At 43.2% G+C, this 15,294-nt stretch overlaps 1 protein-coding gene across 1 annotated transcript in view; it reads left to right on the top strand.

The window, feature by feature from the left end:
- Positions 1–7,116: 7,116 nt before the first annotated feature.
- The window catches only part of ESM1 (endothelial cell specific molecule 1), a 54,933-nt gene continuing 46,755 nt past the window's right edge, over positions 7,117–15,294 (top strand). The window contains exon 1 of the mRNA XM_040339367.1: positions 7,117–7,783. Coding sequence (XP_040195301.1) covers positions 7,483–7,783 — 301 coding nt within the window. The 5' untranslated portion in view covers positions 7,117–7,482. The remainder of the gene's footprint in view (positions 7,784–15,294) is intronic.

Genomic DNA, 15,294 nt, shown 5'->3' with positions numbered 1-15,294 from the left:
TTTTATACTCCCGCCATTTTTCCCATTTTTCCCCATGTCCGCCGCTCGTCTCCAGATGCCTATCCTTTAACTCTTCCAGCCTGTACGTTTCCTCCACTTCATCTATCCAGTTCCAAACGTGTGGACTTTCCGTCTCCTGCCACTTTTTGGGTATAAGTTTCTTTGCGGCGTTTAGGAGATGAGGGATCAAAGACTGCTTATATTTTTTTTTCCCCTCTTGGCTACAATGAAAGAGCACGACCCAGGGGTCTTTCTTTAAGTCTTTGCCCGTAATAACTTTAATTTGACTCAAAATTATGTCCCAATAAGTTTGTATTTTTGGGCATAACCACCAAAGGTGGGCCATCGTGCCTCTTTCAGAGCAGCCCCGCCAACACTCTGCGGTCTGATCTGCTTTATATTTATTTGCTTTATCTGGTGTAATATACCACCCTGAGATACACTTATAGTTTGTTTCGGCGGTTCGTACGTCAATTGCGGATGAATGGGTAAGATGCATAATCCTCTTATAACTGTTTGTCCCTCTTGTGGTTCCTAATTCTCTTTCCCATTTACCTATGAAGGGTGCTTCGCTCCGTGAGCATATCTTTACCAATAATCCATATAATTTAGTGATAGTGCCCTTTGTATTCTTAGATTTACAAATCTTCTCAAGTGGAGTTAGCTCAGCCTCTGTCCGTAATGGACGGGGGAGGTGCCTAACAAAGTGATGCAATTGGGAGTAATGCCACCTATCCAAGTTCCAACAATCCGTTTTGGATCTAAGATCTTCATAGGTCATTATCTCTCCCTCTTTAATAATATCCCCTAAGTATACCGTGTCTACCTTAATCCAATTTCCTCCAATTTTATTTTCCCCTGGTGCAAAATACGGATTTTCTTTGAGGTTCATTAATGGGGAATTAAATTTACCCTCTATTTGTGTCAGGGTCTTGTCCCACATTCTTAAAGTGTCCCGTGTTAAAACATGTGTTTTGTGGTCTAGTACTCTGTGTTGTGCAGGAATCCAAATAATATTGTTCAAATATTTACTAGTTAGTGCTTTCTCAATTTGCACCCACCTTTTGTCTTTCCTATCCCGTGCCCATTCTACCGCACGTGCTAAAACCGCCGCCTTATAGTAACTTTTAATATCCGGAACTGCCAGACCGCCGAATGGCTTACCCTGTTTTAGGATAGAGAGGGATATTCTATGCTTCTTATTTTTCCAAACATAGTTTAATAACAAGGAATTAAGAATTCTCAAAAATTGCTGAGGGAGTGCTATTGGGAGTAATAAAAATTTATAAAGAATTTTTGGGACTACAACCATCTTTAGCATATTAATGCGTCCGATCCATGAAATGGGTTTATTTACCGTTCTTTTTAATTCGCTCTTGATCTCATTTAGTAGGGGAATATAATTTATTTTATACATCTTCTGGGTTGTATTGGCCAGTTTGACTCCTAGGTACTTTAATTCTTTGGTCCAGGGGAACACACAGGTCGCCTTGACCTGACCCACCTCCTTTTTGTTTAAATTAATGTTCAGAATTTCAGATTTAGTTTCGTTAATTTTAAAATTAGAGATGGCCCCATATTGTTGCAACACTTTAGAGAGCTTCGGGATAGATTTGGCCGGATTGGTTAAATAGAACAAAATATCATCGGCAAACGCCGATAATTTATGTTCCTCCCCTTCTACTCTGACTCCATTAATGTCAGGGTCGTTACGAATGGTAGACAACAGAGGCTCTAAAGAAAGAATGAAAAGAAGGGGGGACAGGGGGCATCCCTGCCTTGTCCCATTTTTCATCTCGAAGGGGTCCGATAGTATCCCATTGATTTTTATTTTTGCTGAAGGGTGATGGTAAAGTGTTTTAATCCAGCGAGACATCCTTTTTCCTATTCCCATAGTATTAATAGTCTCCATCATGAGCCCCCAGTCTACCCTGTCAAAAGCTTTTTCAGCATCGACTGACAGGAATAGACCTGGGGGCCCATTCTGCCTTATGGTCTGAAGCAGGAGGATAGCCCTGAGACTGTTGTCTTTGCCCTCTCTGTTGGGCACAAATCCTACCTGGTCGGGGTGAATCAAAACGTGCATAGCCCCTTTTAGTCGTCCCGCCAGAATCTTGGCAAAGAGCTTAATATCTGTATTTAACAGAGAGATAGGTCTGTACGCCGAACAGAGAGAGCTATCTTTCCCTTCCTTTAAAATTATTGCAACCGTGGCCGCCGTAGCTTCCCTGCTGATTTCAAATTCAGACCCTAGCCCGTTGAAGTATTTGCACATCTTAGGGATCAAAATGTTGCTGAATCTCTTATAGTACTGGGGGGTAAACCCATCTGGCCCCGGGCTTTTACCCCCCGCGGTGGAATTTAGAGCTTCTTTTATTTCATCTTCAGTTATGGGGCGGTCCATATTTAAGCTTTCCATCTCCTCTAAACTAGGAAGTCCTGCCCTGTCTAGAAATTCTCGGATCTTCCCCTCCCTTTCCCCTGCCTGCCACCCTGGATTTTTTAGAGTATAAAGTTCCTCGTAATAATTTTTAAAAGAATCCGCTATTTCTCTATTTGCGTAAACCATATTCCCATCTTTCCTTTTTATTCTATCGATATAGTTTCTCGCTTTCTTTTTTTGAGCCATTTTAGCTAATTGCTTGCTTGGTTTATTTCCCCATACATATCTCTCTTTAGAGATGCAGTTAAGTTTATTTCTCGCTTCCTGTTCCATGGTCTCCTTGAGGGCGTCTCTCTTTATTATTAAGTTAAGGTATTTTTCTTTTAATCCCTGCGCTTTATGTTCGCGTTCTAAGGTCTCTATCTCTTTTGTCAGGGTGTTTGCTTTACTTTTCAACTCTTTTTTTTTTTTTACGCCCTCCGCAATTAAAATTCCTCTGATGTAGGCTTTGTGTGTCTCCCAAAGGGTTGCGCTGGTTATCCCTTCTGTATCGTTGATGAGGAAGAATTGTTTTAATTCCTCCTCCACCCTGCTTGCCCCTCCTTCATCGCGTATCAGGCTCTCATCCAGGCGCCACACAGGCCTCTGTCTCTTTTGTATGGACAGTTTAATTTTCATAGAGATTGGAGCGTGGTCTGACACCGTCATTATTCCTATGTCCGTTTCCGTTATAGAGTCCAGAAGCCTGTGGTCTACCAAAATGTAGTCGATTCTGGAGTACGTTCCGTGGGGGGGAGAGTAAAACGTGTAGTCATGTTCCTTGGGATGAAAAATCCGCCAGGCATCGACTAATTGGTGGTCATGAATCTTTTGTTTAATTCTTTGTAGAAGCCCGTTTTTTGTCGCCCTCCCACGGAACGTACTATCCTCTTTCGGGTCCAGGACAAAATTAAAGTCCCCCATCAGGATCGTATAGCCCTCGGCGAAGTCTTTTAACTTTCCCAGGATTTTCCCTAAATATTGGGTTTGATGAACATTTGGGGCGTAGATATTCGCTAAGGTATAGACCATGTTGTCAATCCTTACCCTAAGGAATATAAATCTCCCTTCTGGGTCTGTCTTCCTTGCCTCTAAGGCAAATCCAAACCCCCTTGAGAACCCAATTGCCACGCCCCTAGCACGTTTCGAGATAGAATCCCCGTAAAACCAAGTGGGGTATGCGGGTGAAAAAAGCTTAATATTCGCCTCTATGGTTAAGTGAGATTCCTGAATAAACACGACATCCGCTTTAAGTTGTTCGATCTCTGCGAGGACCTTGAGTCTTTTAACGGCTGAATTCAAACCCTTAACATTATATGATAGAAATTTTACTTCAGTCATTATTCTATGGCTGGATCATTTCTTAATGAACTGTCCATGAGATTCCATGGGAGCCAAGTTCCCTTTTCCCTTCCCCATCCCCCACCCTCCTCCATCCCTCCCCCCCCTCCCCCGTCCCCCCCCCCCGAACACCCACGTCCCCCCCCCCACCTAGGCCTATCCATCGCCTCTGAACCGTAGGGATCCTCGGTCTCCCCTACCCGTCGGTTCTCATGGATGAGGTAGGCCTCCACACGTCCCGCCCACCCATTTTCCCCCCCGAGATATTCTTCTGGGGGTTGATCTTACATGGGTAGGGTACGGACCTGGCCTTCTTGCTCCCCTTCTCAATCCCCCCCCTCCCTCCCCCTTACCCCCCTGTCCCCCTTGATCATCCTAGCTCAACCTTCGTTTAACCGCTTGAGGAGGCTATCTGTATCGAGATGAACTATTCATCCCAACCTGGGATCTCCAAAACCGGCATGTCCAGTTTGCGGCAGAACCCTACCAAGTCCTCGGGGAATGTCAACTTTGCCGAGATCCCCTCTTTGCGGCCAATCAGACATGCCGGGAAACCCCATTGATACTTAATATTAAGCTGGCGCATCTGTTCCAGGAGGGGTTTGAGGGACATTCTCCTGGCCAGAGTCTCCCAGGCCAAGTCCGTGAAAATCTGAATATCAGTCCCGTCATAGCGTAGGGGGGCCTTTCTCCTGAGTTTTGTCCAGATCTCATCTTTGTCTTCGAAATATCTAAAGCTCACGATAATGTCCCTAGGCCATTTGCCTCCTCCCTCTCTCATCTTTCCTACACGGTGTACACGTTCAATTTTGAGGGGGCCCTCCGAGCCATTATCTAAGAGGGGGAGAAATAGATCGTTGAGAATTTTTCTCAAGTCTTCCCCTTTCTCCTCCTTGATAGATCGTATTCTTAAATTTTTTCTTCTGTTACGGTTCTCTTGGTCCTCTAATCGGTATTGTAACCACCTCTGGTTTTGTTTCATCGTCTGATGTTGGATTTTTAGTTCGTTTAATTCTAGGTCCTGTTTTTCCATTTTTTTTTCCACTTCCTCCACCCGTTCCAACATATGAAATAAATCCTTTCTTAATGCGCTAATTTCTTCTCTTATCACGGTTTCCACTCTCCTTAACATCCCATCCAGTTCCCCCTTTGTGGGGATATGAGTGTCCAGTCTGGGGTCGTCAATTTGACTAACCTCATGTTCACTTTCTATTGAAGAGTCCGTAATTGGGGTAGCTGCCCCCCCTGCTCCCTTTTTAGTTGTCCCAGTTTTTTCTGCTCTTTTTGGCAGGCCTGGGCTCTTGGAGCTCCCCTCAGAGGTCATATAGTGTCTGATCGTACTGGTGGGGGGGTTATCTTTGGGGATTTTCGGGGCGGCACCCCTTGTAGATTTATTCATGTTATATTTCTTTATCCCTCTAATACGTTTCCCCAGTTTGAACAGCAGATGGTCACCTCCCCTCCCTCTTTTTTAGGCGGTGGTTTTTATTTATTTAAGAAGGGAAGGTAATACAAAGCAGCCTTAGCTTCACCTTCTGGAGATTTTTCGCTGGTGTTCTAGGGGGTCAAGGGGTCGTCCCCTATCGCTTAAACTGTGGACTAGGGGGGGAGATCCCCCACGCACTGTTTTTAAGGATGTTTTACCCCCTGCTGAACCAATATAGCAGGCCAAGCGGTGCTCATACAGTGGTCAGATGGTGGGGATGAGGAGGAGAGACAAAAAAAACAGGAAAAAATAAATAAATCAATAGATAAATGACTCCAATATTTCCGCCAATGCTTCAAGTCCAGCCCACTGTGGTTTAACAATGTTTGACGCCGAGGGAGGTATAGTGTCTCTAGGTAACTGGAGCCTTTTCATCCACGCCCCCTTACCAGTGTCCTCAATATTTATAGGGTATTTATGGGGTAAGGATTCACCGTCCGTGGATGTTTAATTCATTTAATACATTTAGGAAAAACTGTATAATGGTTGCGGGTTGTATCTTATTGGAGACTAGGCAGCTGGGTGTCCCAAGGTGTTTAAAACAATATTGCACAGGTTATTCAAACTGAGACCATGGCTAGTTTCACTAGCTAAGTTGCATCTATTACATATGGAGTGAGCCTTACAGTGCAGTGGTATGCTTGACACTCTTACCACATCCTTCTGCTGTCAGGGCTCGATCCCATGTTCAACACACAGCTTGGAGATTTAAAATAGCAGAATCACGGCAGGCAGAGGGGGTGGAGGGCGGCAGCTATGTTAACCAGCCGATGGAAGCGTCCCTGCCTCCCTCTGCACTGTACCGTGCCTACCTTCTCCTCGGGGGGGCAGTGGTTTGGGGGCAGCTGGGGTCCTGGAGAGCAGCGTGGAGCAGCGTGTCAGGTGTCCGGCGCACTCAGCCTCCAACAGCTCCGCAGACTCCCGCTCTGCATCGTAGCTGTAGCTCACTGCTGCGTCGGATCTTCCTCCTTCCGTCTCCTCCTCTCGGCTCAGGTCCGTAGCATGGGGAAGCCCTCCCTCAGACGTGCGTGCTTCACGTGCTCCACGTCATCCTCATTTTGATTAATTATAACGCACTTACAGATCCAACTACTTTTAGCTGATGTCCTTGCAGGCTGATTCCCAGTGCAGCTACCAACCACTGGAAAAATGGATAGCAGGATACAAAAAACACACAAAGGCAGCGCTCCATGGGAATAGCATTACAACTTTTATAGTCTTCAAGTAGGTAACAAAATAAATATTGCACTGGAGATAAAATCGATGTATCTACATAAACTGTACAAATGGTGCGAGTAATACCAAACGGTAGCAAAAGCAGTCAAAAACATGTAGCCAAGTATGATACTGGTATAAAAATGTGTACAACGATACCACTGCTGAATCCAGATGAGGAGGGGTTAACATCAGTCCGTCGGCATGTAGATGTCCTGTGAAGAGAACCATCACAACTCCCAGTGGATGGCTGTAGAATCCCAGGTTGATAGAGGGAAGTGATAGAGGAAAGTGTAACAGCCCTTGCGTGTGGCAGATAGTAAGGTCCCCGCCGGCATGCAGATATGAAGGCACAGCAAAGGAGCCCTTCAGATGGACATGGAAAGCCCTGCTGGTGTCCGTGACGTCACCGGATCTCCGACGGAACTCCCTAAAGGCCCGGAAGCCGGCGGAGAGGTGAGTACCAATCAAAAGGATTTTGATCGATCAAAAAAATTAAAGATTAATCGAGGAATTAATAGTTAATTTCCACAGCCCTACTTTATTATAAAAAGAATTTGACCGCTCTTTAATGTCTGCATCATGCATGTTTGGAAATGATCAGCCTCACAAAACAGAATATGCTCTGTCTATTCTCTCTCCTCGCAGACATCCTTAGTCATTGCATATGGATAGAGAGATTATTGTTCTCCCGAAAAAGAAAAGAAAACCTAAAAAAAAAAATCTAAACATAACAAATGACATCAGCACATGCTTTTCAGTTCCTGGATGGCAGCAGCCTGTTAATCCAACCTCCATCCTGGATTTTGTGAAGTAAAAAGCAGGGAGGCTGGCAGTAGGACAGCACGGCCGGATTGAGGAAGCTGACGATTGACAAGCCTGTGGGAAGACAATGTATAAAGCTGCTAAATTTGGAGATTGATGCTCAGCTACTACTTTGGATTCATTCCTGTCCACATCCAGAGGCTGTCAGTGCAGCTCGGTGTCCAAAACTACAAAGTCCATTCTGTCTGCAGATATGAAGTGTTGCATCTTTGTTGCCTCTCTGCTGATTAACATGCACTTTGGCACTTCTCGGAGTTCCCAGTACGCCGTGGATTGTCCAGATCGCTGCGACGGCAACGAATGCAAGAGTACCGTAAGATGTAAGAGGACCGTGCTGGACGACTGTGGGTGCTGCAGGGTGTGTGCCGCAGCCGCTGGAGAAACCTGTTACAGGACTGTGTCTGGCATGGATGGAGTTAAATGTGGTCCTGGACTGACTTGCCAGTTTTTTACGGAAGAAGATGATTTCGGAGATGAATTTGGCGTCTGCCGAGGTAATCAAGCTATTTATATTCTGCGTAGTGTTATCTTTTTATTCACAAAATGTCAGCAATTAAATACCAATGATTAAATACTAATTCACAACATTTTATTATAATCTTAAGCAGGCAATAAATAACATTTAGCAAATCCTGGTAACTAAGTATAACATGGGCTCTACTGTTGTTTGTTACGATTACCTAATCGAGCTCATTTTGTAAGCGAATGATAAAACATTTGGGTTATTTTAATTACATTTTCCCAGAGTCCCAGAGGCGATTCAGTTCGCATGAGTAGCGCTATACAAGTCATTCATTCATCCTTGATTCTACAGATGATTAGATATAATTGATCAATTGCATATTTTTTATTTAGCAAATTGCTCAAAAGAGCAACATTTTATTGTCTTCTAACTTAGTTTAAGGATAGATCTATGTACATTCCAGGCATGTTCAAAGCGGTATTAAACCCAAAAGAAAACATTTATTATATTTATTATTATTATATATACTTTTATTTTACTTAATTCTCAGATATGACGGCTGCATTCTTTTTCTTTTTTAGGCTTTCTTTCCTTTATTTTCATCTGGTGATCCTGCTAGTAAGTCTGTTGTTTATCAACAGAGCAAGCTGTCCCGCAAATATAAAAATTAGAGGGTGGAGACAAAATATTTACCACTGACAGGGGTGCTTACAATGGTCAGTTTTATTTATTCATGACAACTTTTATTCCCAATTAAAAAAAACAGTTGCTTTAACTGCTTATAAAATGTTAGCTGGAATTTGGCTTCAATTTGTTAGTCAAGTCCATATGCTAGTCCAGGGGTCTCCAAACTCTGTTCCAGGGGCCAGATTCTGCCCTTTGCTTGCCCTTATTTGGCCTTTGGGGCAGTATTCCTCCCACTGACACTGCTGGAGCAATATTCTTTCCACTGACACAAATGATATGTTACCATTCCTCCCACTGACACCAATGATACGGCACTATTCCTCTCACTGACACCAATGATAGGGCACTATTCCTCTCACTGACACCAATGATAGGGCACTATTCCTCTCACTGACACCAATGATAGGGCACTATTCCTCTCACTGACACCAATGATAGGGCACTATTCCTCTCACTGACACCAATGATAGGGCACTATTCCTCTCACTGACACCAATGATAGGGCACTATTCCTCTCACTGACACCAATGATAGGGCACTATTCCTCTCACTGACACCAATGATAGGGCACTATTCCTCTCACTGACACCAATGATAGGGCACTATTTCTCTCATTGACACCAATGATGGGGCACCATTTCTCCCCCTAATACGAAAGATGGAGCGCTGTTTATCCCCATTGATGCCAGGACACTTTCTACTCCCATTGGCTACACTCCAACTCCCCTGAATTCTGAAGAACAGAAAACTCGCCCTTTGTTTAGAAAGTTTGGAGACCCCTGTGCTAGTCTAAAATGCCCCCACAGATTGACAATTCTGCTGTCCAAAGATGTATCTATTGCTCCTTCATCATAGAGCGTGCAGGCAGTCTAATGCCTAGTTTCCATTGAACGGAACGGTTCAGGTCAGTAAATTTGGAACAGTTAGAATGGACCGGTCTATTCTCGTGAGCGTTTCCACTGCAAATCGTCAGGGACCATACAGGATTTAGAAAAAATGCCTAGCGCGTCCACCAATCAGTGGAATGTATTGCATCTCCGCCCTAATGGAACCGTTCCATTTTCTATGGCCCCACATCTAAAGCAGGACCCAGAATGGTCCGGTACGGTTTGGTTTTATGGCACACTTTCATAATGGAAACACCCAAAATAGCGTACCATACCGAACCGTACCGAACCGATCCACTCAGTGGAAACGAGGCATAATACTAGAGGTGTGCAACTGGCCAGATCACCAGGTGAAAACAGCCTACAAAAAAAAAACTAATGCAGCCACTTCGTCTAATGATTGGTAAATTGCAATATAATACATTTTGGTTTATTGTCACTTTAATTTCAGGGGCATTTTAGCCTGTGTACTATTATAAATTTAATTTTGGTGCCAATCATTTCCAGAACAAATGAGGCACCGTTCACACTATTGTGTAGCATTATGTGTGGTAAAATACATATTTTACCAGGCGACACTGCAACGCATGGTAACAGGCAAACTGTAGTTCCATTCATTTTAAATGGTATACCAATACACTGTTATAGAGGCATCTGCACCACAAATACCATGAGTTGTAAAAAAAATGAAGAGGTAAAATAATCTAATGCAAAAAAGGTCTTTGTGTCACAAACAAAAGTAATTGAAAGGATGTGTGAATTTTATAATTTTATTATAAGTATTTTTTTATAGTGCTGGTAATTTACACAGCACTTTTCATACTATTCATTCACAACAGTTCCTTCCCTAACAACCTAAGGTTCCTCCCTCATATACATATACAGTATTAGGGCCATTTTAGACAGGAGCTAATAAACCTACTAACAGGTCTTTGGAATGTGGGAAGAAACCAGAGTATCCAGAGGGAACCTATGCAAACATGGAACCACATGCAGATAGTGTGATGGTTGGGATTCATCCCAAGTTACTTCCCAAGTCCTGGAAAGCAGGCATGCTAACCACTAAGCCACTGTACTGCCCACTAAGCCTAATGATGGACACCTCCCCAAAACCATCAGATTCCAGCAGTGTAGAGAGGACAAAGCAAAGAACCATCCACTGGAGTTCTCCTCTATTTGACTATCTCTACCTCTACTTGAGTTGTATAAATACTATCATTATACAGTATGCAGTATTGGATATTTTTAACCACTTCCCACCCGCCCGACGAGTTTTTACGGCCACAATGTGGCTCTAAAATGCTGGGAGGCCGTCTATATACGGCCTCCAGCCACCGCGTCACTCAGGTGCCCCAGCACGTGCCTGGCGGCCGCGATGTCCGCCAGGCACCCGCGATCGGCAATCTCAGAGACAGGGACATGGATCTCTGGGCCAGATTCACAGAAGAGATACGACGGCGTATCTCCTGATACGCCGTCGTATCTCTGTGATCCGCACATCCTAACTATGCGCCTGATTCATAGAATCAGTTACGCATTGATAGCCATAAGATCCGACAGGTGTAATTGACTTACACTGTCGGATCTTAGGATGCAATTCTATGCCGGCCGCTAGGTGGCGATTCCATTGCGGTCGGCGTAGAATATGCAAATGACTAGTTACGGCGATCCACGAAGATCCACGCGTTCGTCGCAATCCCGTACGTCGTCGCTAGTCGTTTTTACCCGTCGCAAAGTTACACCTGCTTTAACATGGCTTATCTTTAAAACAGCCATGTTAAAGTATGGCCGTCGTTCCCGCGTCAAATTTCGTTTTTTTTTTTTTGCGTAAGATGTCCAGGAATAAGAAACGCCGTAACGCATGTCGCATTTAAAAAAAACATCGGGGCGCCGTAATTTTGCGCAATGCACTTCGGGAAATTTCCTAACGGAGCATGCGCAAAATGTTCAGCGTGGGAACGCGCCTAATTTAAATGGTGCCCGTCCCATTTGAATTAGGCGGGCTTGCGCCGAGCGCATTTACGTTACACCGCCGCAAGTTTACAGGTAAGAGCTTTGTGAATCGGGCACTTACGCTGTAAACCTGCGGCGGTGTAGCGTAAATGGGATACGTTACGCCGCCGCAGAGTAACGTAATTGTCTGTGAATCTGGCCCCCTGTGTGTAAACACAGAGATCCATGTCCTGTTAGGGAGAGGAGACCGATGGTGTGTCCCTTGTACCTAGGGACAACCATCGGTCACCTCCCCCAGTCAGTCCCTTCCCCCCACAGTAAGAATCACCTTGCAGGGCACACATTAACCCCTTCCTCGTCCCCTAGTGTTAACCCCTTCCCTGCCAGTCACATTTATACAGTAATCAGTGCATATTTATAGCACTGTTCGCTGTATAAATGTGAATGGTCCCAAAACTGTGTCAAAAGTGTCCGATGTGTCCGCCATAATATCGCAGTCCTGACAAAAATCACAGATCGCCACCATTACTAGTAAAAAAATAAAAATAAAAAATAAAATCATAATTCTATCCCCTATTTTGTAGGCACTATAAAGTTTGCGCAAACCAATCACTATACGCTTATTGCAATTTTTTTTTTTTTTACCAAAAATATGTAGAAGAATAAGTTTCGGCCTAAACTGAGACTATCCAATTATTATTTTTTTAATTGGATATTTATTATAGCAAAAAGTAAAAAAAAAATTTTGGTCGCTCTATTTTTGTTTATAGCGCAAAAAATAAAAATCGCAGAGATGATCAAATACCACCAAAAGAAAGCTCTATTTGTGGGAAAAAAAGGACGTCAATTTTGTTTGGGAGCCACGTCGCACTTCCGCGCAATTGTCATTTAAAGCGTGACAATGCTAAAAGCCGAAAATTTCGCCTGGGCAGGAAGGGGGTACATGTGCCCAGTATGCAAGTGGTTAAAGGAAACTTGCACTGAGGGAAATATGAAGGCTGCCATTGATAAACCTTTCCATCTGAAAATACAGTTGTCTGGCCGTTCTGCTGAATTGCTTCAATACTTGACCTGAAACACGTAATGCCATCTGAGGCCATTGGCTACATGCTAAAGCAAAGCAAGTGCCTGTACACCTACTAAAAAGCCATAGAGAGCCCAGACCTTGACCCATTCACACTTGAGCTGAGCATCTTTGATAATTTTTATGATCTTTTTTTTACTTGTGATTTAAGTTAGTTTCACAACTATGCAGGTTGCAATTGATGTGTTTTCCCAGTACAGTTTGTGTTTTTTTTCACATGTGTTTTGGCAAATTTTTCCAACTTTTTTGTGTTTTTGGGATGTGTCTGTTGTCATTCTGGAGAAGCCTGCAAAAATGCAGCAGAAACACATCAAAAATGCAAGCACTGCATTTTTTATGTATTTCTTCATTTCCAATGAAGTTTATGGATCCAAAAACACAACCTGATACGGGCAAAAAAGTCCCTGACCCTTTCTATAAAACATACTGGTTGAAAATGTGAAACGTGACCTATAGGAAATCATGTTTCTGCAAAATTTTAAAATGCACTGCAACATTAGACTTGAGAGTTTTTCTTTTTTTTTTTTACAATGGAAAGTTTGTTACTAGTCAAGAAAACATATGCATTGCATATGATTTTGTAATTTTCACAAATTTTTTAGACATTCTAGTTGAAGTCTGTTGGGGCCAAAATGCATGGCTATGCCCCACAAGAAGCTCATGTACTTTTTTGAGTGACGAGCTTCATGCTTCAAGCGACACTTATGCCCTGTACACACCACCGTTTTTCATGACAAGAAAAATGCAATTTTTTAAATTGGTCGTGAAAAACGGTCGTGTGTAGGCTCCAGAGCATTTTCCTCGACGAGAAGAATGGCCATTAAAAATTTAGAACCTGCTCTATTTTTTCTTGTGATTTTACACATTGTCGTTTTTCTCGTCGTGAAAAACGGTCGTGTGTGCGCTTTAACGAGGGAGAAAAAAAAACGGATGCTCAGAAGCAAGTTATGAGACGGGAAATTAGCATAATCAGCCCAAAGGGTGGCGCCATTCGAATAAAACTTCCCATTTATAGTGCCGTCGTACATGTTGTACGTCACCGCGCTTTGCTCGAGCATTTTTTATCACGATCGTATGTATCCAAGGCAGGCTTAAGAGGGATCACGTCAAGAAAAACAACGTTTTTTTTTATGACATGAATAACGGTCTTTTGTATGCGGCATTGGCTCTGGTATGAATGGGCACCAAATTAATATAATGGAAGTTCTAGTGTTCAGTTTTAAAGCACATCTTGTGGAGCTTCAAGTTATGATTTCTCCTGTGTCTGACATCACACTGATGTGCACAGCATTGAAAATCACATTATTCTCTATGGTGCCTGTTCATATCAATGCTACATGGTGCAGTGCGATTTTTTTTAAAGGTGCAGGTGCTTCTTTTGGCGCAGCATGCTAAGTTTTTGGCCCATAGACTTCAAAGGGAGCATATTAAAAATGCATGTACATTCATATGTGGCAGGTTTTACGCTTAACAACCAGTCTCCTCCTACAAAAAAACACACATGAAACATGAAACTGCATCAAAAACTCGTGAAAAAATGTGCTACAAAAACATTCTGAAAGACGCATGATTTTGCAGCAGCACTATTGTGGACCTAGGCCAAAGAAGAGGATCAGTGGTGTTAACATTCATATTTCCATAGCTCCCAACTGTCCCTGAGTTCGAGGGACTGTCCCTGATTTGGAGCAATGTCCCTTTGTCCCTCTTTCCCCTTTATTTGTCCCTCATTTTGGTCTGATCTATATAGCTGTGTATAAAATGCACTTTTTATCTTTCAAAAAGTGTTTCCCAGTGCTAAACCTTTCATCCAAATTCTAAATTGCTGCATTTGTAAATTTTAAAAGCCAATATATAGGAATAATAGTGGTAAAAAAAGCCCTTGTGGATTTAATTAACCTTTTCCCTCCGTTATTTCTCCTTTAAGGGGTTGTGGCAGGAGGCGTGTCTTATGCCTACATACGTTTGATAGTAGGTGTTCCAATCTCAAAATGTTGGGGGGTATGATATTTCTCTGGTACATGTTCTCCTTAATTAGTGCAGAAACATATCATGTGCAACAACCTATGGGGAAAAAGGCCAAAGTAACTTACATTAAAGCAGTCAGATCAATGAAAGAAAAGTATAATGTGAGTGGTAGATGAAAGTTAACATCACATTGCATTTTTTTTTAATCATCAAATAACACAGAACTAATATTTTCAATTTTTTTTTTTATAAAAAGGAAACCACAAGCTGTACTAAGAGAAATATATATGCTGCCATTGCTGAGGTCCTTATGGAAATGCTAATGCACTGCTTAAAGGCTTCACTGGGCCGGATTCAGATACATTTTCGTATCTATCGGCGGGCGTAGCGTATCTCAGATACACTACGCCGCCGTAACTTAGGGCGCAAGTTCCGTATTCAGAAAGAACTTGCGCTCTACGTTACGGCGGCGTAGTGTAAATGTGTCGGCGTAAGCCCGCCTAATTCAAATGTGGCTGGTAGTGGGCGTGTTTATGTTAAACTATCATGACCCCACGTAAATGACGCTTTTTTCGAATGGCGCATGCGCACGCATGCTCAGTATCACGTCGAATTTTCAAATGAAATTACGCCCGCTCAATGCCTAGACGAGGTGAACGTAACTTACGCCCAGCCCCATTCACGGACGACTTACGCAAACGACGTAAAATCCGACGCTGTTCGTACGTTTCCGACGTCCATACCTAACATGACTTACCCCTGCTTTATATGGGGTAACTTTACGCTGGAAAAAGCCTTATGTAAACGACGTAAAAAAATGCGCCGGGCGGACGTACGTTTCTGAATCGGCGTATCTACCTAATTTGCATATTCAACGCGTAAATATACGGAAGCGCCACCGAGCGGCCAGCGTAAATATGCACCCTAAGATACGACGGTGTAAGAGACTTACGCCGGCCATATCTT

The sequence above is a fragment of the Rana temporaria genome, chromosome 1, assembly GCF_905171775.1.
Source record: "Rana temporaria chromosome 1, aRanTem1.1, whole genome shotgun sequence".
NCBI classification, from domain to species: Eukaryota; Metazoa; Chordata; class Amphibia; order Anura; family Ranidae; genus Rana; species Rana temporaria.
This window is presented reverse-complemented; position numbering and strand designations above follow the sequence as displayed.